Source organism: Carcharodon carcharias, chromosome 6 (genome assembly GCF_017639515.1).
Source record: "Carcharodon carcharias isolate sCarCar2 chromosome 6, sCarCar2.pri, whole genome shotgun sequence".
NCBI lineage: Eukaryota > Metazoa > Chordata > Chondrichthyes > Lamniformes > Lamnidae > Carcharodon > Carcharodon carcharias.
The window spans coordinates 17,778,456-17,803,154 of record NC_054472.1 but is presented as its reverse complement, the minus strand read 5'-3'; the positions used below and the strand labels follow the sequence as shown (position 1 = coordinate 17,803,154).

The 24,699-nt window shown below is 44.1% G+C and overlaps 1 protein-coding gene across 1 annotated transcript in view; it reads left to right on the top strand.

Annotated features, from left to right (window-relative positions):
- LOC121278784 overlaps positions 1-24,699 on the top strand; it is a 53,007-nt gene that overhangs the window by 6,492 nt on the left and 21,816 nt on the right. The window contains exons 5-9 of the mRNA XM_041189235.1: positions 8,536-8,564; positions 13,112-13,203; positions 14,023-14,137; positions 17,223-17,393; positions 17,969-18,039. Coding sequence (XP_041045169.1) covers positions 8,536-8,564; positions 13,112-13,203; positions 14,023-14,137; positions 17,223-17,393; positions 17,969-18,039 — 478 coding nt within the window. The remainder of the gene's footprint in view (positions 1-8,535; positions 8,565-13,111; positions 13,204-14,022; positions 14,138-17,222; positions 17,394-17,968; positions 18,040-24,699) is intronic.

Below are 24,699 nucleotides of genomic sequence, written 5' to 3'. Positions count from 1 at the left end.
CATTCACAGACTGATACAGTCAGACGTGTGGGTCATACACAAAGATCCCTCGGCCCCTTGAGGATGTGCGTCTCTGGCGCCTTCCAAAGTCGCCTTTTCCCATTTGTGACCACTATCACCATGGCCTAACATGCCATGGCATCGCTGCTGCACATCCAAATACTGATTGCATCTTAGGAGGGTTTGTACTTCCACCACCCTTTCAGCCAGTGCGTCCCACATTACTCTGTCCAAAAGGTCCACAGCACCTCACCTGTCAACCTCATGGCACTCAACTTAAATAAATGCCACCAAGTCAATCATCCCTGCGCCAAGGGGAAATGTTGCCTTCTGTCCACCCTGTCTATGTCCATCATAACGGTATGAAGGTCAATAATGTGACCTGTCAATCTCCTGTGCTCCACAGCAAATGTCGCAAGTGTATGCAATGTTTGCTCATAACTCCAACTCTCCAGGCCAGCATGCATCCAGGTCAGGAACCTCTGCACTCTCCCCACTCTAATGCCATCCCTCCCATGAAGTGCAGGTCACAACTGAACATAGAAGTGTAGAAGTGGCCTCGACAGCGTTTTCTGCACTTGCAACATGACCTCCCTTTTCCTACATTCTATTCCTCGGCTAATAAAGGCAAGCTGGCTTTGATCTTGTTAAACGTCTGATGTTCCTGTTCTGGCATCTTAACGGGTCTGCCCAGCAAGGTCCCTGTAATCATTGTGACTTCCCACGGTCCTACCATTACTCACGTATTCCTGTACCTTGCTTGTCTTGCCCAAGTGCTTAACCTCACACTTATCCACATAACATTCCATGTGGCATTCCTTAGGCCATCTGACCAGCCTGTCTGTATGCGCGTGTAATGTTTGGGCCTCCTCTTGACTATTTACCACCCCACCAATATGGATGAATGGTGTTACTGACTGAACGCACCGTCCTTGTTGTTAATTTCAGCATCACCACCGCATGGCCACCACCAACAAGTCCAGAGCCCCCCCTCCACACCTGAGGGCCAACACTTGCAACTTGCATCACATCCTTTCAGTGAGCCAGGCACCAACGCAGTGACAAATACATCGGTGAGGATTATGACATCGGCTAGTGTCCCGGGGCACAGTGGAGAGGGCACGTCACAATCGCTGGAGGAGATGGCACGGACAGAGAGTGCCGATGGTGCCAGCAGCTGGAGGACTGCAGGGAACCAGGCATCTGCTGAGTCGGGCAGTGATGATGTGCCTCTGGAGATGTCAGCCATGCAGCAGCTGCAGGACAAGTAGCAGGGTGCGCGGGAGCATCTGGCAGGGTACATGAGGGTGTGCTTCACTTGGTCTCTGTGATGGAGGAATCCAGGCAGAGTGTCAGTGATGCCACGAACCTTATGACAGAGCTTCAGGCTTCCTCCATTGAGAAATTGGTGACTCTCATGGAGAGGGGCTTCCAACAGACTGAGAATCTTCTGACTGGGTTACACTCTGACCTGCAAGCCTTCACAGCGGTAATGGCCACAGGTGGTCATTCGCAAGGTGGGAGATGTTCTGGGCACCAAGTGTCCCAGCTCGGTGCCCATCCATCTGCGGTGAGCAGGGAGGTCCAATGTGACCTCATGTTGATGCAGCAGCTGCCTGTCATCGCTGCAAGCTCCTCTCAGGGCGCTCCAGATGAGGGCAGCAGCTCCTCCACCCCTCTGCCAGTGACTGTTGCATCCGTTGAGGCTGTGACAACTGGGGAGGTGCCAGTTCTGGAACTGGCCACTCCCTCCCAGGCGGGGCCAGCGCGGGCTCCACGGGCCAGAGGACGCCCGCCAAGGTCATCGAGCCCAACAGGACAGCAGAGTCAGCAGGCTGTCTCTCAAGCCATTCCGAGCGATGGGGCGGCATCTAGACGTAGCACCCGCAAACGAAAACATAAGGCACGTTAGGCACTCCACCGTTTGTCACTGGTGATTTTGTGTTGGCCCTAGATTAGGGAATATATCATTATGTGCATCAGAGCAACATTTGTGCTTTATTTTGGTGGCAATAAAGTCCACTTTTCTTACCATGGCTGAGGGTGTTTCCTTTGTGCTGCATTTGTATGTTTCACAGACATATCATGAGTGTTGGAGTGGAGGTAGATGTTTCTGTACTAAGCCCTTAGTTGCAGCTGATGAGGTGGAAGATGTAGCAGTTAAGTGCCACATGTGAAAGCGCCAGGCAATGCTGGTCCTGCTGATCCATGTGTGTAGAGCTAGCTGAAGGTTCGTTGGATTAAAGTGTCCCGGGTGTCCCTGCCTCCTTGGTGCAGTTGTGGGTCGGCGTGCTGCCCCTCATCATCGCCCTGTGCTTCCTCATCCTCTGAGCCACTGCTGGATTCATCATGTGCAGCCTCATCCACTACGTCAAGGTCTTCATCGTCAACTGCATCCCCCCTTTCCAGCGCTAGCTTGTGCAGATTGCAGCAGGCTACCACTATCACAGAGACGCAATCTGGAGGTACTGAAGTGTGCCCCTTGAGCAGCCCAGGCAACGGAAGTGCATCTTGAGAAGACCGATGGCTCTCTTCACCACAGCCCTTGTGGAGACGTGGCTCCTATTGTATCGCTGCTCAGCTTCTGTTCTTGGATGGTGGAGAGGCGTCATGAGCCACCTTCTGAGGGGATAGCCCTTGTCACCCAGCAGCCCTCCATCCAGCCGAGCCAGAGCACTGAAGAGCCCCAGCATCTGGGAGTGTCTGAGGATGTAGGCATCGTGGAAGCTGCCTGGGTACCTTGCACAGACTTGTAGAATCTGCATCCTGTGATCACACACTATCTGCATGTTCATGGAGTGGAAGCCCTTCCTGTTGATGAAGGCACCGGGCTCACCTGCTGGCGCCTGGATGGCCACAAGTGTACAGTCTATAGCACCCTGGACATGGGGGAAGCCAGCAATGGTTGCAAAGCCTCTGGCCCGCTGTGTCTGACTTGCCCGGTTGCAGTGGGAGTGGATGAAGGTCAATGCCCGTCTGAACAGAACATCTGTAACCTGTTTGACACAAGTGTGGACAGCTGATTGGGAGACACTGCAGAAATCACCCACTGAGCACTGGAAGGAGCCAGATGCATAGAAGTGGAGGGCAACTGTGACCTTCAGAGCTGCTGGCATGGGGTGTCCACCCACACAGTTAGGGGAGATCTCAGGGCCAATCATCTGACAGATATAGTTCACTGTGCCCCTTGACAGTCAGAGCCTCCTTCGGCAGTGCACCTCAGTCATATTGAGGTCGCTGCTTCCCCTTCTGTATACCCTGGCAACAGGATAATGGCGTCTTCTGCTGCCCCTTTCACCTTGGACAACCTCTTGGCCCTGCGCCCCTTGTGCCTGTGCTTGGCCTCCCAAAGGTGACTCCCCTGGAGGCTGATTGTCCAGTCCTGGTCTTCTCCTTATTCTAGCCTTCCCTTCCTCCTCAGAGGAGCTGCCTCAAGTGGAGATGTCAGAACCCATACCAAGGCGAAATGGAGGCCTCCGGACAGCTGCAGGCCCGATAAAGATTGCTGTCTGCAGAGTGCTGAGCTGGAGGTTCAAAGTATAGAGAAAGCTGCTGGGAATCGATCTGAACTGATAACAATCACACAGGCAAGCTTAAAACACTTGCTGCAGTAAATACTTCAGTAAAACATTAACAACCCCTCTGAGCCCACATATCCCACCCGTGAATGAGGTTTGTTAAAAAGTCACTTACCCGCCTGCCCATTGGGCCCATGCGCCGAGCCGAAGATCGCACGGGCCCCTCAAAATCGGCGTCAATTGGCCTTTAATTAACGGAGAACAGAGGGCGCATGTCGCGCTTCATAGCACGCCCCCCCCCCAGCTAAATATCGCGATGCCGCACACTGACGTCGAGACGCTCGCCCGATGTCAGCGTGCAACATTTTAAGCGCTGACGCGTGGGGCCTGCCACCCACATGTCAGCCATTAACTCAGTTTCTGTCTCCACAGATGATCCCAAACCTGCTGAGTTTTTCCAGGACTTTGCTTTTGGAAATCAATTTACTGGTGCCACTGTCTGTTAACGAGAGGTATTTGAGTGCATCCTTGTGGAGTTAGGCAGCTCTGCGTTTGCCCTATCTACTTCAAAGTAAGGCCTTTCCATTATGTTGCCTCCCAGGACTGGTGGGTCGTGTGTGGAATGTTTATTTTGACTCTCCAGATTTAACAATTTTTATTTGATTTTATTGCACTCATTTATTCTTTTGTTTAAATATTTCAGTGGATCTACCCAGCCCAAAAAATGAAATGTAAAGGGAGGCACCTGACTGTGTTCCAAAACAGCTAGGCTGGAGTGACTCTATGTTTACACTGCCTGTTGCAAATTAGGCTTACGTTGTTATCTTGCCTTCTGTGATCAGGGAGCAGAATTTTTTTTATTGATTTTCCGGCATCATTTGATTTGGGTTTTTATTTAAGGTTTTTTTTATATTCTATTTGAGAAGTCATTGTAATTTTAACAGCCTTACCCATTAAAAGGTGATGCTGCACCCTGGTTAGGTAGAGCATTTTCCAAATTCATCGTCCCATCGGTTTATCTGAAAAGGACTTGTTCATTTCATTTTCTTTCTTTCTGCAGCACTCTCTCACAAATTCCTCATTTAGAGGATCAAGCATGCAAATTCTCCCTGGCTTTGCAGTGCTTCACTTCTGAGACAGCCCGTAGGAAATGCATGGATGATAATCGCACTGATTCTAATTTCATTTTTAAACCTCTTGTTAAGGAAATGCCTCTCCAATAATCCAGGGTGATCGATGCATAATGCTGCTTCTTATAATGCAAGTGCCATCTGCCTTTTTGGGTGGGTGTAAAAGATCCTTGGCACTACTTCAAAGAAGAGCAGGGAGGTAATCTCCAGTGTTTTGGCCAATATTTTTCCTTAAATCAGTATCACAAGAAAAAACAGACTATCTGGTCAATATCACATGGCTGTATGTGGGAGTTTGCTGTGTGCAAACTGGCTGACCTGTTGCCTACATTACAACACTTTGAAAATATTTAATTGGCTGTAAAACACTTTGAGATGTCCAGTGCTCATAAAAAGCGCTATATAAATACAATTCTTTCTTCCAACATATTTGAGAGTTTGTCCAGTGCTAAACTTGGCCATGCAGGCAAGGAATGTTCCTGGTTCAATCCTCAGTCTATAACAAATTAGAATCAGAGAATCACAGGGCAAAATTTAATTGAGCCTGCAGCAGCAGGCAATTTGATGGGGGTCCAGCAGGATTGGGTGAGAGTACCTGCCTTCCTATTCCCAGTGTCACAAAGAATGTCCTCAATTATGTTGGGAATCCTACCCGCTTGCAGGAGGATGCCAATTAGGCTTATTAATGAGCCATTTGACATCAATTATCCCTGAGCCCACTGGAACTTAATGGAGGCTTAGGGATTTAACGGGACTTTCATAGGTCTCCCATGGCTCTGGAAGGCCATACAGCAAATACTATTGGGTTTGCCTGAGGCTTCATAAGACAGATTGACAGATGCTCAGTACCTAGTCGAGGAACCCGGCATTGGAAAGGGTGGGGGCCTGTTAAAAGCAATCCACCCCTCAACCTTGCCTCTGAGCCCCTGGGTCCCCCTCCCAAGGAACTTGCCCCTCTCACACGTGTCCAGGGGCTCTCTGGCTGGGCAACGGAGCCTGAGTGCACTTAAATTGTATCACCTCGAGCCTCCCGCACAGAAATGAAGCAGGCCTCCCACCAGTTCTCTAACTGATGGCGGGGGTGGGGGGGAGGTGGCGGCGAGGCCCCATCATGGGAACTCAATCCCAGCATGTTTACAGCATAGAAGAAGCCAATTTGGCACATCGTGTCCATGCCAGCACTCTGCAACTTCAACCCATCTGGTCCCCTGCTCCTGCCATTTCCCCATTGTCCTGCAAATCTTTTCTCTTCAGGTGCTTTTCAGTTCCATTTTGAAAGCCAGGGTGAATCTGCATCCACTACACTCTCGGGCAGTGCATTCCAGATCCTAACCACTTACTGTGTAGAAAAAATTTTCCTCAAGTAACCATTAGTTGGGGGCACCACAATTGCCCTGAACATCGCTGAGAAGCGAAATTCACTCGGGGTTCTTGCTGCTGGCTGCCCAACAGCCCACATGAACACGTGGATCGGGCTCACTTGCAATACCCCTAGGTTATCTCACATTTGCCAGCAAAGCTCAAAGATAAACAAAATGACCATTTGGGTGCAGTACAGGAGAGCATCTGGCACCTAAAGCACTGGAGCATAGCAAGGTATTAGCAACTGTGGGAGAGGAACCAATTAAACTGTCAGGGAATAAAACAGAAGATAGTTCAGAATTGCAAGAGCTCAACAGGCATTGGGTGTCTTGAGGAATAATAGCAATTTAGATGTTATTTATGCACAAAGTAAATATTAATATAGAAAGCACAATTTAATAAAATGTATTTTGTAATATTGATAACTTTGCAAGACACAGACTTCCAATATTTGAAATTTCTAGAGGAGGTAAAATAATTAATTTAAACATGAAAGATTGCTGAAATATTTGCTGTTCAGGTTTGATCTGACCCAGTAGGTTAGTGTTCCACATAGTAAGTTGTCTCCTAGTTGGGAATTACTCATCTAGCAGCTTTTTAAAGACGTCACTATAAGAAGAATTTGGAAAACAGGTGCTTCAGTGTCACTTCTAATCCACTTCAAGATACAACACTAGAAATCAGTCTGGTGTATTGGCAGCAAAAATGAAATAAGCCAGCAGGAAACAAAAGTGCAAGATGCGTAAATGACAACATAGCTGCCATTTGTTATTGGCTGTGACCATAATGAAGATGGTGTTGGTAAAGTTTATGTTACAACCTGATACCAGTCACCAACACAGATCATATTAGCTCTGAACTTCAACCACTGTTCCAGCCATTTCCTGCTATAACTTCATGGAAACCATAGTACATCAGGTCCTTGGTGCTGGGCACAGTGCCCAGGCTAGTTTTGTGGAAACAGAGCCTCTGCCCTTCTCTGCCAGCCACTGGTGTAAGTCAGTGCACAGGTGCACAAACTCCGTAAGTGTTTAATATCTGCACCTTGACCCTCAGTCAGGACCTGATTTACAAACACGATGCTTTACCATTTGGTCCCTGCCTACAGTCAATAGAAACCAGAGGCTTGTGAGGGGCAATTGTGATACATTTCAATTTGACTGAAACAGCACAGAAATAAAGAGGGTTGCAGAGCAGGAAACAGATCAAAAATATAAAAACAAAAAAACTGCGGATGCTGGAAATCCAAAACAAAAACAGAATTACCTGGAAAAACTCAGCAGGTCTGGCAGCATCGGTGGAGAAGAAAAGAGTTGACGTTTCGAGTCCTCATGACCCTTTGACAGAACTTGCGTTCGAGTCCAAGAAAGAGTTGAAATATAAGCTGGTTTAAGGTGTGTGTGTGGGGGGCGGAGAAATAGAGAGACAAAGAGGTGGAGGGGGGGGTGGGGGTGTGTGGTTGTAGGGACAAACAAGCAGTGATAGAAGCAGATCATCAAAAGATGTCAATGACAATAGTACAATAGAACACATAGGTGTTAAAATTAAAGTTGGTGATATTATCTAAACGAATGTGCTAATTAAGAATGGATGGTAGGGCACTCAAGGTCAACCTTATTTACAGAGTCTGCATCATGAAATCTTCATTCAGATGCTCCACTCCCAGCCTCAGCTTTTCTTACATCTACTGATTTGGCAGAGGTATGCCTGGTGAATCTAGGTGTATCTCATTGATGGTGATGAATATGTATCTCACCTATGAGTCCAGGCCAGCATAAGAGTCTGAAATGTTTCTATTGTATATTGTGTGCCCTCTGACACAGGGGTGGGGTGTAGTGAGAATGAAGAACTGGCACCTTCCAGTCAACACCCAACACCCAGCAACTTCAACCAGCACTCCAGGCTTTTTGGCCCGAAATGTGTTTCTAGAAGGCCTTCAACTCCTATCATCCCCTGCCTCAAAAATTTAGATAAGTTGGTGACAATGGCACTGTCATTAGCTAATACTCGAGATTGATTTCCAGTACTGTGGTCAGATCCTGGCACTTAAAATGAATTTTCCTCCTCCATCCTATAGAATTTCAGTGCCTTTAATTTCTTCTTTCCACTCAAGTTTGGGAATGTACTCTCAGGGGTGCAGATATAAACCTTCAGAAACCCACTTTTTTCTAGATTTCTTCTTTCTGAATGTCACTGGAGTTATCCAGCAAAACTCACTTTGTAATGGCATAATTTAAAATGCAGCAACTTTTGGCTTGGATTATCTTTGAAGTCATTACACAGGGCCCCAGTAGTGAAGCACCAGACTTGCGTAATGAAAAGAAGTGAGAGATTTGGAATTCATACATTTATTATAAGTTGCCTGAAACTCTTGTTTCGCAAAGCTGATTTGTGATAGAGGCAAAGAATGATAGACAGATACTGCAGTTGTAGCTTAATCATTGTGTAGTAACTTTTACAGATCATGAAAGTTGCAATTGATATTCAGTAACACTTGTGATTTTTCAAAATCTCCTTTGAAACAGAGACCGATAACAGTCGTACCAAGTCCTTAGTAAGTATTACCTCAGCTTTGATAGATAGAGAGTTATGCGAAGGCTCTGAGAAAAGCCTCCATTTTCACTAAAATGCTTGAACAGAGATCGATTGTTACATGAGGCTTCTCAAATCTAACGATGAGTCACAAACTCACACTTACGAGCAGTCCAAGATTTTAGCTGGACACTCATCCTAATTTTTTTTAATATTCCTTCACTGGCAAGGCCAGCATTTGTTGCCCATCCCTAATTGCTTTTGAGAAAGTGGTGGTGAGCCCCTTTACATTTTCACTGGGATTATTGATGAATGCACTGAAGTTCTTTTACATGTTTAAATTGGCAGTGCAGTCTCTCTATTCTGGGTAGGATTCAGAGATCAGGTATAAATTGGTCCTTCAAAATGCAGAATGATCAATAGATGGTAAAATGAAGAATGAACCCCAGAGTGCTGCGAGTGGAAAATTTGAAATGTTTACTCTTAAGTCATCAAGTTTCAATTTCGCTATTTCATTATCTAATTAAATGAATTTCCCTTAAAAGACTTTTTGTTTAAAATCGATCTCAGCCAAGATGTCACCAACTGAAGACATCTTGAGAGAAATTATGGCTAGAAAATGTTGCTGTGTTGACAGAAAATAATATTTGCACTGGAGAGATTTTTAACTAATAAATTGTGTAAATAAACTTTATTGTGTAACTTTTAAAACTGCAATAAACAGAACCTCCTGTCCATGACAAATAACTTTTCCACATTCAAGATTAAAACTGACTTTTCAAATGTATTAAGCTTAGAATGTGGAATTTGCTACCACAGGAAGTGTTTGAGACACAGAGTTCAGATGCTTTCAAAAGGAAACTAGACCAGTACATGAGAGAAGAACAATAGGAAAAACAAGCTGAAAGGCTGAGATAAAGTAGATGGAGTAGATGCGGACTCATGTGGAGTATAGATACCAGTTGGGCCAAATGGCCATTTTGTGCTGTAAATTCTATGCAAATTTTTGTCATTTGAAAGCACGTGACAATATAATATCCTGTAGAATGGTACAGTATCAGTTCTTGCTCTTGGCTGGGTCATCAGGGTCAACTAAACAATTTCTTATGGTAAATTATGGAAATTGATGGAAAAGTGCTTGGGTCCAGTCATATTACTACTGTAACTTCAGTGCAGTTATTATGTAAATACAACCTAACACTGGAATGAAACAGAGTGAGACTCCATGGAAGAGATGGGCTCAATCTGCTTTGCTTCAGGGTCAGTTTGTGCCTTGATGTTTGATTTGAAGTAAACAAGTTTGGTGTTGGCATGAAGTTAACAACTGTTTTTTGTACCAGTGTTAAGGTATTGTGTGAATACATCATAAACAATGTTCTTGTGCATCTCCTGGTGGCTGGTTATAGGGCATCATTGACTAAGCCTGCCTTCTCATTCAGGAACTGGAAAGCAATGAATTAGATTTACATAGGGTATACGGCACAGAAACAAGCTATTCGACCCAACCAGTCCATTTTTATGCTCCACTTGAGTATCCTCCCATCCTCATCATCTAAATCTACTATTGTAACCATCTATTCCTTTCTCCTTCAAATGTTTGTCTAACTTCCCCTTAAATGCATCCATTCACTTCAACCATTCCCTTTGGTAGCAAGTCCCACATTTTCGCTGCTTTTTGGGTGAAGAAGCTTCTTCCAAATTCCCTACTGGATTCCTTGGTGACTAACTTATATTGATGTCCTTTTGTTATGTTCTTCCCCACAAGAGGAAACATTCTCTCTGTATCCACTCTATCAAAGCCTTTCATAACTTTAAAGGCCTCTCTTACGTCACCCCTCAGCCTTTTACTCCAAAGAGAAAAGAAACCCAGCCTGTCGATCCTTTCCTGATGTGCACCCCATATATTTCTGGTATCATGCTCATAAATGTTCCCTGCACCCTTCCAGTTCCTCTATGCCCTTTTCATAATGTGATAACTAGAACTGCACACAGCGCTCTGAGAATTTTAGAAAACAATAATAGAGTTTAATTCTGACCTACAGTCTAGTAGTCAACATGTTGATTTGCCACTGATATCACACAACATATTTAATAATAAAATAAGCCCCATTAAGAATTTGCAATTTGAGTTGTTTGAATCCCTCTGCACATTTTACACATTTATATCACATTTCTCTCTTATTTTAATATTACTTTTTCTGTGATTTGAATGTAATTTTTTTTTTGAAAAAGCACATAATGACTGCATTAAAATTGTGCAGAGAGAAATTTGAGCCTGGATTTTTGCCAAGTTAGGATAACTCGGGAGCCCTTTAAAAATGGCGGGTGGGTCCCAATTCCAGGATTCCAAACCCCTTTCCCGGCTGTGCAATTTTTCTGGAGTGCCTTTAAAGGGTTTGGGCTGGTTCCTGTCAAAAGCCTACATCCAGCTCTCCTGACCTGGCCGGCTTCATTGCGGAGATAGGCATCTCCTACTTCTCTGCAATTTTCATGGAGTTGGACCAGGTTTGTAAAGAGTCATGGTTCACGGACCCTCAGAAGTTGTACACTGTAGTCTACATAAGGGGACCTTTATAAATGATAGGTTCAAAAGGTCCTCCTCATGCCCCCTATGCCAAGTTATGGTGCTTCCATGCCCATTGACCCACTGTACGCTTTCTAGAACCAGTGAACTCTATAGTGTGTAGTGGAATGTGTAAAAAAAAAACTTTGAAAAAAGTAATCCATTGACAACTTTCTCCGATGCTTGCTAAAAAGTCTCAACTGCAAGCTAATAAAAGTGTCATTCATCCAGGCCCTTCGAAGTTTCAAAAACCACAAACCCTCAAAACCACTTAACTTGTGAAAACAAATAATGTGAAATTGACTGCAGAGATGGGACAGCCTGAGCTTTTAATCAAACAATGTTTCCTCTTGGGTGCAGGTGTTCTTGCTCATTGGAATGACAGCCAAGCATACATAATGAGGCTTATTAGGGGATCATTGGTTCTGAAGAGTGTACAGTGGGTCAATGGACATGGGAGTGCCATAGCTTGGCATATTGAGCATGGAGGAGGCTAAAGGGGGTGGTTAGAGGGACATGGGGGCATGAGAGGCCTGGGGAGGTGGGTGGAAGGACTGAGCTTGGCAGAGGTGGCTTGAGGGGCCTGAGGGGGGTGTATGGAATGGTGAGCTTGGCATGAGGTGGCATGGATGGGCATTGGGGGTGTTTGGAGAGGAAGGGGTGTCAGGGGTGAGGACTGGAGGGCCTTTGAACTTGTGGAAAAAAAAGGCTCTTGGGACTGAGGTGCGCCTTTTAAACAGCCTGTCATCACACCCAGCAGCCCCCGTGGCTGCCACCGCACTTCTTCCTGGTTCAGCAGGCCTGACTCCAACCTGCAATCGGTCCCTAGCAATGAAGATCCCGCCTTTGCAGGTATTCTCCTGAGGCAGACGGCCGAGCCAGGAACTTTCCCACTATCCGCCTGAAGGATAAAATCCAGGCCTTGGCATGAGTGTGTAAATCAGTAAAATAATGAGGAAAAATAAGCCCATAAGGGTTTCATTTTATGCCTTCAAAGAGTTTGGTTGTTTTTTTCATGTTGGTAACTGCTGTTACCCTCAACAATATTAACTTTCTATAAATCCATCCAAATCCATCTCACACTGCTCCCATATATTTGGAGGCTCTTGATGCACTTTTCTCATACTCCCTGATGTGACAACAGAAAAAAATTTATCTTCTGGTCCATAAACTGTAGCTTCCATTTCTTTACTTCTTTCTCTCTCTCTCACAGTCATTCTTAGTTTTGTGTGGGCGCTACTATAACCATTGCCCTTCTAAAATCTCCTCTGTTTTCTTCCTTAGTACCATATACACTGCCCTGCATGCTCTTCCACTCTCTGCATTCTTATTGAATCAAAATGCCATTCATTGTTTTCTCTACAGCTTGTTCTCTGCTGGGACCATCATAATTCATTAAGGTTATGCTTCCTTCTACAATATCTGAAACCCAAATTTGGCATTACTTGGCTATTTGCTCTTGATTTATCATGCCTTCTCTCTTAATTATTTTTCTAAACTTGGCCATGTCTTTCACAATGGACATTGGTTGGCCTGCAAGATTTCTTGATTCAAAAAAAATCTCAACATCCACAAGATACATGTTTCATGTGCTGGGTGCCGCTTGCAACATGTAATGCACTGCATTGCTCACCTTTGGTGAGTGCATCAAGTACTATGCTAGCTGGTCATTCACAGGGATTTAAACAAACTCAATTTGTAAATATGGGACAATAGTGTCAGTGTTTCATTGTAATTCTTTTGGTTATGATTTTGTTTAAAATTGCAGCAACAAAAAAATTTTTCTGACTAGTTGTCTGCCTTGTGTTTGCATGTTGTAGAATCAACTAAATGACATTAAATTTGGGAAATCCCCAGAAAGTGGACTGTTACTATGTTAATAGTAATAAACAAGATCTCTGAGAGTATCTTGGACACTCGACAATGCAAAGCTAAGTAAGTCTGAGATTATGCCATTCATTGATCATTAAACGACTTCTTTCTGTTTGACTGCAAATATGATTCAGCTTGAAGTGATTGTTCAATATCGACAGCTGGACCTCATCATGCATCCTGTTGTACAGAAATTAATTCAACTTAAATGGAAACGTTTTGGAAGGTAAGGTTTATTTTCTCCAATTAAACAATTGTCCTTAATTTCTTCCAATTAAGCTGTTGTCTTTGGCCCCCACCACAAACTCCAATCCCTAGCTATCGATTCTATTCCCTTCCATGACCACTGTTTCAGGCCGAATCAGACTGTTTGCCACCTTGATTTGAGATTCCAACCCCATATCCTCTCCAGCAGTAGATTGCCCAAGTCTATCTCTGTAATATTGCCCCATTCTATCCTTGTCTTAGTCCATCTGCTGTTGAAACCCTCATCCAAATTTTTATTACATCCAGGTTTGACTATTCCAATGCTCTCCCGGTCTCCCATCTTTACCCTTCCAAAACCTGAGTTTATCCCTGTGGATCCTGATCCAGAAATGCCTTGGTTTTAAAATTCTCATCTTTGTTTTCAAATCCCTCCATGGTCCCACTCCTCCCTATCTCTTTAACTTCGTTCAGCCCTAAGACACTCCAAGAACTCTCTTTCTCTAATTCTGGTCAATTACCCAGTCCCACTTCCTTCACCTCATCGGTCTTCATACCTTCAACCGTCAAGACCCTATGCAATGGAATTCTCTTCCTAAGCTTCTATCTCTATCTCCAAGAGACTGCCCTTAAAACCTAGCTAATGTCCCTTTCTTTGGATTGGTGTTAATTTTTGTCTGACTAATGTCCTGGAAAGTGTTTTGGGACAGTTGACAATGTTGAGGTTGACATATGAATACAAGTTGTTGTTAGTGTCATATTTTTGTCGGCTTCATTATGTGGTTATACCTCCCTGTTTCCTGACTCTAAGAGGAAGCTCACAATTTGTTTGGCTTTCTAGGAGAGGGGTTGCAATTATGTTGATCCTAAATATCTTCTTCATCTTGTCCTGGACTGTTCTTGGACTTACTTCATCGCTATCATATAGTGAAAAATTAAAGTACGATCTACCTGGTGTAAGTACAGTATTTCTACTTCAAGTCCAAAATATATCAAGTCAGTATCAAATTTTTATATATAAAAGAAAATGGGGTCACTTTGATTTTGAGTGGACAATAGGTGTGACACTGGCACATTTCACCCAAAGTCTCTGCCAAGCAGCCAGAGCCATCTTGAGGGTGGGGCTGTATTTCAATATTGATGGTGAGCTACAAGTGCTGTTCTGAAACTCACAGATAACTTACCGGATGTGAGGTAGTGCACATCTCAACATGAAGCTGTGCTGGAAGTGTCATCCTTGGAGGAGAGGGAGGTAAACTCAATGATGGGGCATTGCAAGTTGGGGAGGCAGACATAGAAGTCCAGTTGTTAGCCAAAAATGTTTTTTCGGAGGACAGAAAAGGCATTCATGTTCCTCCTCAACTCACGTAAACCTCAGTGGTTTTCAGCAGTCCCTTTTGAGGATCACTGGTTAGGCCATTCAACACCTGGTGCCAGAGGAGGACCATGTGCAGTTCATGGTCTGCCCAGTAGCTTCTCCAAGTTGCACATAGGACCCTGATTACCATATTAGAGTTGAGCTCTGGTGGACACCCTCAGGTAAATGGTGATGGGCAAGAATGGGTGGTAAGTGTACGTTCTTACTTGAAAATTTTGCAGCCCTCTCACTCAGTTATAGACAGTTGGAGGGAGTTAACATCAACCCATTAACTCTTAGACTGCAACAACTGGACATACAGATAGCAGAAATATACTAACTCTGTGTAAGTGAATAAGATTTGTGTGAGTTAAAATCCTACCCCAGTGTGATAAACTTTACTCAGCCTTTACAAAGTTATATTCATGGCTTTCCATGAATGTCATGTTCATAGCTAGCTAGTTTCTTCTTCAATATCTGTGCTGTAGTTGTTGGCTTGGGTTCTGCTTAGCTCAGTTGACTAGATAGCCAGCATGTGATTCAGGACAATGCCAACAGCATGGGTTTAATTCTTGTTCTGCCTGAGGTGAGCTTATAACCTAACGCCCTGGTCCTGAAAGTGGAAGGCAAACCACTGAAAGAAAACTGACAAGGAAATGATTCAGGATTAAGCATCAGGAGACAATAAGCCAGGGACCTGCCTTTGGGCAGAGCACACACAAATGAATGATGAGTTGTTGGCTTATCCTGATACCATTTATTTCAACTAACCGGAATTCTCAGGGCTTTGCTCTCCACCCCAGTCAATAGGCTTCTCCATTCATGATCTAACCCTGTTTACTTGCTAAGTAACTTCACTGCACATTCATCAACTATCCTCTGAGCGTATGCCTTCAGTGCATGTAATTTTCATTCTTCCTGTAATTCAGTAGTTGAATCACTGCTCTGATCATCCTTTAATAACAAATGGAAATCTGTCTTTTTTCTATTCTTCAGAGACTATTCTTTTGTCTTTCACAATTCAGCTGCCATGTCTTGTGGCTCCACAGATTTTCCAGTCCCACTGAAATCAATGGATTTTTGGCTGGCCCACCACATTCGTTCATCTTTTTCACTGGTATTCTTTGCTTCATCAACTTCTCTGATCACAAATGTAACCCACACATCTCCACTTCCACTTACAAAAAAAAAATGGTTTCCTATTCTGCAACTAAACACACCTTTTGAGGATTTAAATATTACTCTCATATAGCTGGGGTACATCTATAAACATGTCTTTTGCCCATCTGGACTTTACAAGAAATAGTTTCTCTCTATTGCAATCTTTTTTTTCTGCCTGTACTTTACTCCTTGTCTTCCTAATCACCAAATATGCTATGCTACAGATTTTTTGTTCTTACCATATCCTCACTGGTTTGAATTTAAGATTTTCTTATTCATTTTTGGGATGTGGGTATCACTGGCCAGAATTTATTATCCATCCCGAAATGTCCAAGAGAAAGTAGTGATGAGCCACTGTCTTGAATCACTGCAGCCTTTGTGGTGTATCTTACTCTTATTCACTCATCCCTTTCTAAAAGATAAATTCCTTACCCTGCTCAATCCTTTGCTCCATCTACAATCCTCAGACTTTAATCCTGGCATCATTTTTTTTTAATTGTCTTTGGCATGTGAGTAAAACTGCAAAATCATATTTATTGTGCATCCCAAATTGCTGTGAGATGGCATTGGTGGACCACTTTCTATGATTACTTTTCAACTCAGTGGATTGCTAGATCCTTTCAAAAGGCATTAAGAGTCAGCCACATAGAGTGAAAATTGTGTTCCATGTAGGCCAGACTAGGTAGGGTTGGCAGATTACCTGCCCCGAAGAACATTCATGAATCATTTGAATTTTTAAGAATAATTAGTAGTTTTCACGATAATCTTTTCTGGTGCTGGCCACAAATTATCAGATTTTTAAGGAATTCAAATTTATTTATCCCTCATTTATTTCATTTTCTTTCTTGCTTTTTTGAACCTTGGTGGTACTCTGCATTAAGGATCTTGGCTCTTCTTCACGTTTCAATCAAAAAGTTAAAGCATTAATTACACTTTTTGAAACCAAGCAAATAAAATGAATTCTGCTTAACATTCTTTTTTCCCCACATCGCTATTTTTCTTTAATTTTGAAATGTTGTGTTTAACCTCAGTGTTAATTACATCTTTGGGAGAATTACTGAGCTGAATGATGGGAAAGGGTTTAACTGACCCCAGTGAAGATACAGTCATAAGCTGAGTGCACTTGAGTGAAAATGTCACTTCAAATATATATGTATGTTAGTACAGTTCCTTCAAATGGCCAGCCTCAGTAATTCTACAACTGATCAGGACGTTGCTCACAGCATTCAAAAAAGACTAGGTGAATTTATGGGAGGATTATTCAGTGCATAAAGTGAAGAATGGTGAATGGATAGATACGAATGTTAGTTTACACAGTCCAAAAATAAGTTTTGTTAGAATGCACATACTTCCTTGTCATGTGACAAAGTATTAGTGAAATAGAATAGTACAAGTGTTGCATTTACTGTGTAGATCCTGAAATGGGATGGAAAGTCATAGCTGAAGGATAATGCTAAATTCTTAGTCTCTTGTTCCTTTTGAAGGTATTTTCTTTCTCTTTCTCTTATGTTGTATGAATACAGGACTGGTGGAAAATAGTTATTGCCATCATAGCAATTGGACTCACTGGCTATCAGGTTGTAGAGGAATTTATTGAAATCCATTCTTCAAATACAAAGTTTACTCGCTGGAAGGATTGGAGAAGCAAGGAAATAATGAAGGATCTTAACCTGTGTCACCCAAGATGGCCAGAGGTACACAAAATGACCGTATGAATTTTCTATGGAAAAGAGCATTTCAAACATCAAATAGTGAACTGTAGAAGCAATTTCCTGTAATTCTCTTAATAATTGTTTCACAAGGAAAAATTAGTGTTGAATATTATTTAACTCTTGCAAACCATTGAAAAGTTTCATACAGCCAAGCACTATTAAGCTCCAGAGGTAGCAATCTTTGCTTTGTCTTGACGTGTAATTCTTAACATTTGGTGCTTTTGATTGGCTTCGAAATATTACTTCCACAGCAAAGAGCACAAATGATTCTACCGTCTACATATGAGGTGTGGCCAAAATAATGGGGAAAATGATAATTGTACAAATGGGCTGTAAAAACAAACGTGTTGAAAAGAAGTTTTTAATAGAACAGTTGCCTAGTATTTTGGCAGATATTTTCTTGAGTCATTGTTTTCAAAGTGATGTTATATTTTTGCTCCAAATTTCATCTTCACAATTGAAGTATCATCTGCTAATAATTTAATGCTTAATGTTGGGACTGGATGCATCTGTTTACAGCTACTGATTATCCTGTGCTAATTTGTCTTGACTGACAGGAGGAGTCATATCTAAAGAAACAGTTGGCTGGACTGGAAGAAATGCATCCCAACTATTTTAAAGATTTTTGGTAAACCTGTTGGTTAAAGTTCTTTCTTTCAGTTTACAATGTGCATGGGTTGGTTATTAGTATGTGGTCTCTGATTCCCAGTCAGCCATTGACTATCTCTCCATGAGTGGTAATAAGGGCCCCACACCTTGTGTAAATGGAGCAGAAGCTGCCTGAAAATGGCAATGGGTGACATGTTACCCTCTTTATACTGGCACAGCAGCTGCCATAATTTTGAGTGGTATCTTGAACTGATTTTTTTTTCTATTTATTCACGGGATGTGGGCTTCACTGGCTGGGCCAGCATTTATAGCCCATCCCTAGTTGCCCTTCAGAAGGTGGTGATGATCTGCCTTCTTGAACCGCTGCAGTCCATGTGGTGTAAGTACACCCACAGTGCTGTTAGGAAGGGAGTTCCAGGATTTTGGCCCAGCGACAACGAAGGAATGGTGATATATTTCCAAGTCAGGATCGTCCAAAAACGAGTTTGTTTCAGTTGGGAGGTCACATGTGATATACCAACTGAGGTCCAGGAAGTATATCAGACCCCCATTTCAATTCTGAGGGGAAAATGTTTTGAGTTTAAATTGCAAACACTTTGCAATAGGATTCCAATTTGCATAAACTTAGGCAGGCACCTCATCTGCTTGCAAAACTCTGTTGGTTGACATTGAAATGCCTGGAATCTGAGGAACTAAACAAACTTTTTTTCTTAAAAGCAGCCTTCCTGCCCCATTTCCATCAAGCATGTTGGGTTAAACATAAGAATTAGGAGCAGGAATAGGCTATTCAGCTCCTCAAGCCTGCTCAGCCATTCAATAAGATCATGGATGATCTGATTGTGGCCTCAACTCCACATTCCACCTTCCCCTGATTAATTCTTGCCTCCCATGTTAGTCAAGAATTTATCCAAAACAAAAACAAAAACAGAATTACCTGGAAAAACTCAGCAGGTCTGGCAGCATTGGCGGAGAAGAAAAGAGTTGACGTTTCGAGTCCTCATGACCCTTCGAAAGAACTTGAGTTCGAGTCCAAGAAAGAGTTGAAATATAAGCTGGTTTAAGGTGTGTGTGTGGGGGGCAGAGAGAGAGAGAGAAAGAAGTGGAATGGGGGTGTGGCTGTAAGGACAAACAATTTCACGCATGCGCACAGAAGAATTTATCCACCTATGCCTAAAAATATTCAATGACCCTGTCTCCACTGCTCTCTGGGGAAGAGAGTTCCGCAGAACCATGACCCTCAGAGAAAAAAAATCTTCTCATCTCCATCTTAAATGGGAGACCCCTTATTTTTAAACTGTGCCCCCTAGTTCTAGTCTTCTCCCACAAGGGGAAACATCCCTTTCAGTATCCACTCTGTCAAGTCCTCTCAGGATCCATGGGCAGAATTTTACCCCCCCATTGGGGGGGATGTTCAGGAGCGGATGCGTGGAGGCGTGCCTCCAATTGGCGCCCCCAATTGGGGGCGTGCCGCCATTTTACATGGGCGGGCCAATTAAGGACCGCCCAGCGTGACATTCATAAGAAAACGCTATGCACTCCCTGTGCGGGTGGGGGGGGGAGGAAATTCCCTGAGCTGAGAGTGCGCTCTTTCATGCAAGCGCACAAAAGAATGCAATTATCACACTGAGGCTAAGTGCTGCCTCAGGGAGATTGGCTCCACATTAAAAAATGTTAAAAAAAACAGAGAAAAAAATTCCCTGACATGTCCCCTCATGTGGCGTGCTTCCAGGTGCCCGCTCCTGAACACCCCCACAACCCCCGATGGGGGTAAAATTCTGCCCATAGATCCTGAGGGGACTTGACAGAGTGGATACTGGAAGGGATGTTTCCCCTTGTGGGAGGAGACTAAAACTAGGTGATATAGTTTAAAAATAAGGGGTCTTCCATGTCACATGAGTTGGGACATGTCAATCACTTTTAGTTACACTTTTATTAAATTTTTAAAAACCTACATGAAACCTCATCCTGCCCGTGGATGAGGTTTCATACATTTTCCAATGCCCGACAGGGCTCCTGGCCTGCCCACCAACCTTGAGGTTGGACGGGCAGGTCCACTAATTAAGTTAATTACTTTGTCAATGGCTTCAATAGGCCATTGACAGGTCGGCGGGCGCCCAGCTGATTCGGCTGAGCCCCCGCTGACCTGAAAATCGAAAAGATGTTGGGGGTGACGTCGGGAGTTCCGCCCAACGTCATCCCACGTCGGCGAATGGGCCCCGGCACCCCCCTGCTCACCGACTGGGAAATCCTGGCCTGTATGTTTCAATAAGACCACCTCTCAATCTTCTAAACTCCAGTGGATACAGGCCCAGCCTCATAAGATAGCCCCACTTCCTATCCCAGGTATCAGTCGAGTGAACGTTCTCTGAACTGCTTCTAATGTATTTATATCCTTCAACTATGAAGGCCAAAAGTGTACACACTACTCCAGATGTGATCTCACTAAAGCAAAACATTCCTACTTTTATATTCCATTCCCCATGCAATAAATGATAACACTCTGTTTGCCTACCTAATCACTTGCTGTAAGTGCATAGCAACTTTCTGAGATTCCTGTACCAGGACACCCAGATGCCTCTGTGCCTCAGAGCTCTCTCTATTTAAATAATACACTGCTTTTCTATTCTTCCTGCCAAAGTGGACAAGTTCACATTTTCCCACGTTTATACTCTGTGGGGAGAATTTTCAGCCTGGCAAGCGGGAGCAGGGCCCACTCGCCGAGGCGTAAAATGACGCAGGGTGATGTCGGGCGTGCGTCCCAGCGTCACCACGCATCATTTAGATTTTCTGCGCGCCCTTCGAACCGTCAAAGGCCTGAAAAGGCTATCAATTAACTAATTAAGGCTATTGAGAAAGCTGCCCGTCCAATCTTAAGGTCGGTGGGCAGGCGAAGAGCCCAGGCGGCCTTCGCATTTTTCATGGAACATCATCCACGGGCGGGATGAGGTTCGTGAAGGGTTTATAAATTAAATAATTTTTTTTCATTAAAGTTCATTGGCATTTCCCAGCTCATGAAAGAGCGCACTCCCAACTCAGGGAACCCCTCCCCACCCCAGCCCGCACAACGCTTCCGGGCATGCGCCATGCTGGGTGGGCCTTAATTGGCCGGCCCATGTAAAATGGCGGCACGACACCGATCGAGTCCACGCTCGCCCGCACCCACCCCCGCACAACTCCCCCAACGGGGGAAAATTCTATCCCATCTGCCAAATTTTTCCCCACTTGCTTAACCTATCTAAATCCCTTAGCAGACTCCTTGGGCAGAATTTTCTGCCTGCCGGGTGGGCAAACCCGACCCAATTTCCAGCGGGCGGGGAGCTGATTCCCGCCAGAGAAGCAGGCCCCGCCGCAATTTTAAGTGGGCGGGCCATTTAAGGCCCATTCCCTGGCGGGAAACGCTATGAGCTCCCTGTGCGGGGAGGGATTCCCCAAATGCGAGAGTGTGCTCTTTCGCGCATGCGCACGAGAGAGCGCACATCTCCCTGAGGCTAAGTGTTGCCTCAGGGAGATCGCTTACACTTGTACAAACATTAAAAATAGAAAAGTTTAAAAATCCTTAACATGTCCCCCTCATGTGACAATCTCACACGAGATGGGACATGTTAATAAATTTCACTCAAACTTTATTAAAGTTTTTTAAACCCTACATGAAACCTCATCCTGCCAGTGGATGAGGTTTCATGTTTATTCAGAAGACTGCTGGGGCTCCTGGCCTGCCCGTCAGCCTTAAGGTTGGATGGGCAAGACCTTTAATTGTTTTAATTATCCTGTCAATGGCCTCAATTGGCCATTTTGCTGCACCCCCGCCTTCCTGAAAATTTAAATGGAGCGGGTTATTGTCAGGGGCTCCCCACCGACGTCATCCCGTGTCATTTTGCGCATCAGCGAGCGGGCACCGCCCCCTGCTCGCCGACGGCAAATTCAGCCCCTTAGATGGGATTTTCCGGCCCCGCCTGCTGGTGGGATTTTCTGGTCCCACCAAAAGTCAATGGACTTTTGCCAACTGTCCCATGGCAGGTCCTGCCATGACGGGGCTGGAAAATGCTAGCCCTTAGGTCCTGTTCACAATGACCTACCTTTGTGTCATCAGCAAATTTAGCAACCAGACATTTGGTCCCTTCATTCAAGTCATTGATATAAATTCTGAAAAATGTTGAGGCCCCAGCACTCCGCTCACCACATCTTGCCAACACAAAATAACTCATTTATGCCTACTCCCCGTTCCTGTTAGCTAAACAATCCTCCACCCATTCCAAATGTTACCCCCTACACCATGCACTCTTATTTTATGTAGTAACCTTTTAATGTAGTACCTTGTCAAATGCCTTCTGGAAAACTAAGCACAGCAAATCCACGGGTTCCCCTTTATCCATGTTACTTGTTACTTCCTCAAAGAACTCCAATAAACTAATCAAACGGGATTTCCCTTTCACTAAACCATGTTGACTCTGCCTGATTTCACTGAGATTTTCTAAGTGCCCCACTTAATAATAGATTCCAGCAATTTCCCTGCGACATGTGTTAAGCTAACTTGCCGGTAGTTTCCTTCTTTCTGTCTCCCTCCATTCTTGAACAGTGGAGTCACATTTGCTATTTTTCGATCTGATGGGACTTTCCAGAATCTAGGGAATTTTGAAACATTAAAACTAATGCATCCACTATCTCAGCTACCGCTTCTTTTAAGACTCTAGGAAAAAGCCCATCAGGACCTGGAGGGACATGGTATCTGTTCAGTACATCTGCCAGTTTCTTATTTTCCATTATTAATTCCCCATTCTCACTGTCTGGAGGACCAACGTTCACTTTAAGTAAACTTTTCCTTTTTAGATACCTGTAGAAACTCTTACTTTCTGTGTTCATATTTATAGCTAGTTTTCTCTCATATTCTAATTTCTCCCTCTTTTTTAATCTTCAGTCATTCTTTGCTGTTCTTTATATCCTGTCCAATCATCTGATCTGGCACAATCCTTGTGGAATTATTACCTTTTCTTTCATTTTTAACTTCCTTAGTTAGCCATGTATGGTGTATCCTTCCCTTAGTCTTTCTTTCTCACTGGAATGTACATTTTCTGAGTATTCTGAAATATCTCCTTTAACGTCTGCCACTGCATCTCTCCTGACCTTTCCCTTAACCTAATTTCCCAGTTCACTTTAGACAAGTCTGTCTTCATTTCTTCATAATTGCCCTTATTTAAGTTTCAAACACAAGTCTTAGATCTACTCCTCTCAACTCAAACTGAATGTGGGATTCAATCATATTATAGACAATGCTACCGTGGGGCACCTTCACTATGAGGTCATTAAGCAATCCTGTCTCATTGCACATTACCAGATCTAGTGTAACCTGCTCTCTGGTCAGTGTTAGAACATGCTACTCTAAGAAACTGTGAACTCTTATGAACTCCTCCAGACTACCTTTGGACCAATCAGATTGGCAATCAACACGTAGATTAAAATCACCCCGATTATTGCTGTACCTTTCCTCACAAGCCCTCATTATTTCTTCTAGTACGCCTCGCCTACAGTGTGGTTACTATTAGGGGCCTATAGACCATTCCCACAAGTGACTTCTTATCTTTACTATTTCTCAACTCCATCCAAACTGCTTCTGCAACTTGGGGCAGCATTTTCCAGTCAGTGAGTGGGGGCGGGGCCCGCTTGCCGATCCGTAAAATGACGCAGGGTGACATCGGGCGTGCGTCCCGACGTCACTCTACTTATTTGGATTCTCAGTTTGGCGGTCTATTAAGGCCATTAAAAAAGTAATTAAAATGATTAATGGACCTGCCCCTCCAACCTTAAGGTTGGCAGACAGGCCAAGAGCCCAGGCGGCCTTCCGATAAAGCATGAAACCTCATCCACAGGCCGGATGAGATTTCATGAAGGATTTAAAATGTTCAGAAAATTTTTAAATAAAAGTAATGGACATATCCCAGTGTCACATGAGGGTAAATGTCAGGAAAACTTTATCTTACCTTTAATAAATTTTTAAATGTTCAACTGATCTCCTTGAGGCAGCACTTTGCCTCAGGGAGATCTGTGCGCTATTCTGCGCACATGTGCAAAAAAAGCACACAGACCTGCTCAGGGAATCCCGCCCCCCCTCCCCCCACCCACATAGAGAGCGCATAACGCTTCCTGGCGCACGTCATGCTGGACGGGCCTTAATTGGCACGCCCCCGGCTGGGGGCACTGATCGGGAACCTGCCTACCTGCTCCCGTTCCTGCACAACCTGCTCTTGATCTTCAGAACTAAGGTCATCGCTCTCTATCATACCATAGTCATTCTTAGTTAAAAGAGATATTCCTCAACCTTTTTCTATCTTCCTGTTCTCCCTAAATCTCATGTACTCTTGAATATTCAGGTCCCAGTCTTTGTCATCCTGCAACCGTGGGCAGGATTTTATGCTTCGGCGAGCGGGAGCAGGGTCCGCTCACTGATGTGTAAAATGACGTGCCGTGATGTCGGGGGGAACTCCTGACGTCACCGCGCCCCATTTAAATTTTCAGGAAGGCAGGAGCGCAGCAAAATCAGCTGCTCGCCCACCGACCTGTCAATGGCCAATTGAGGCCATTGACAGAGGCAATTAAATATTTAAAGGACCTGCCCGTCCAACCTTAAAGTTGGCGGGCAGGCCAGGAGCCCCAGCGCAATTTGGAAAAAGCATGAAATCTCATC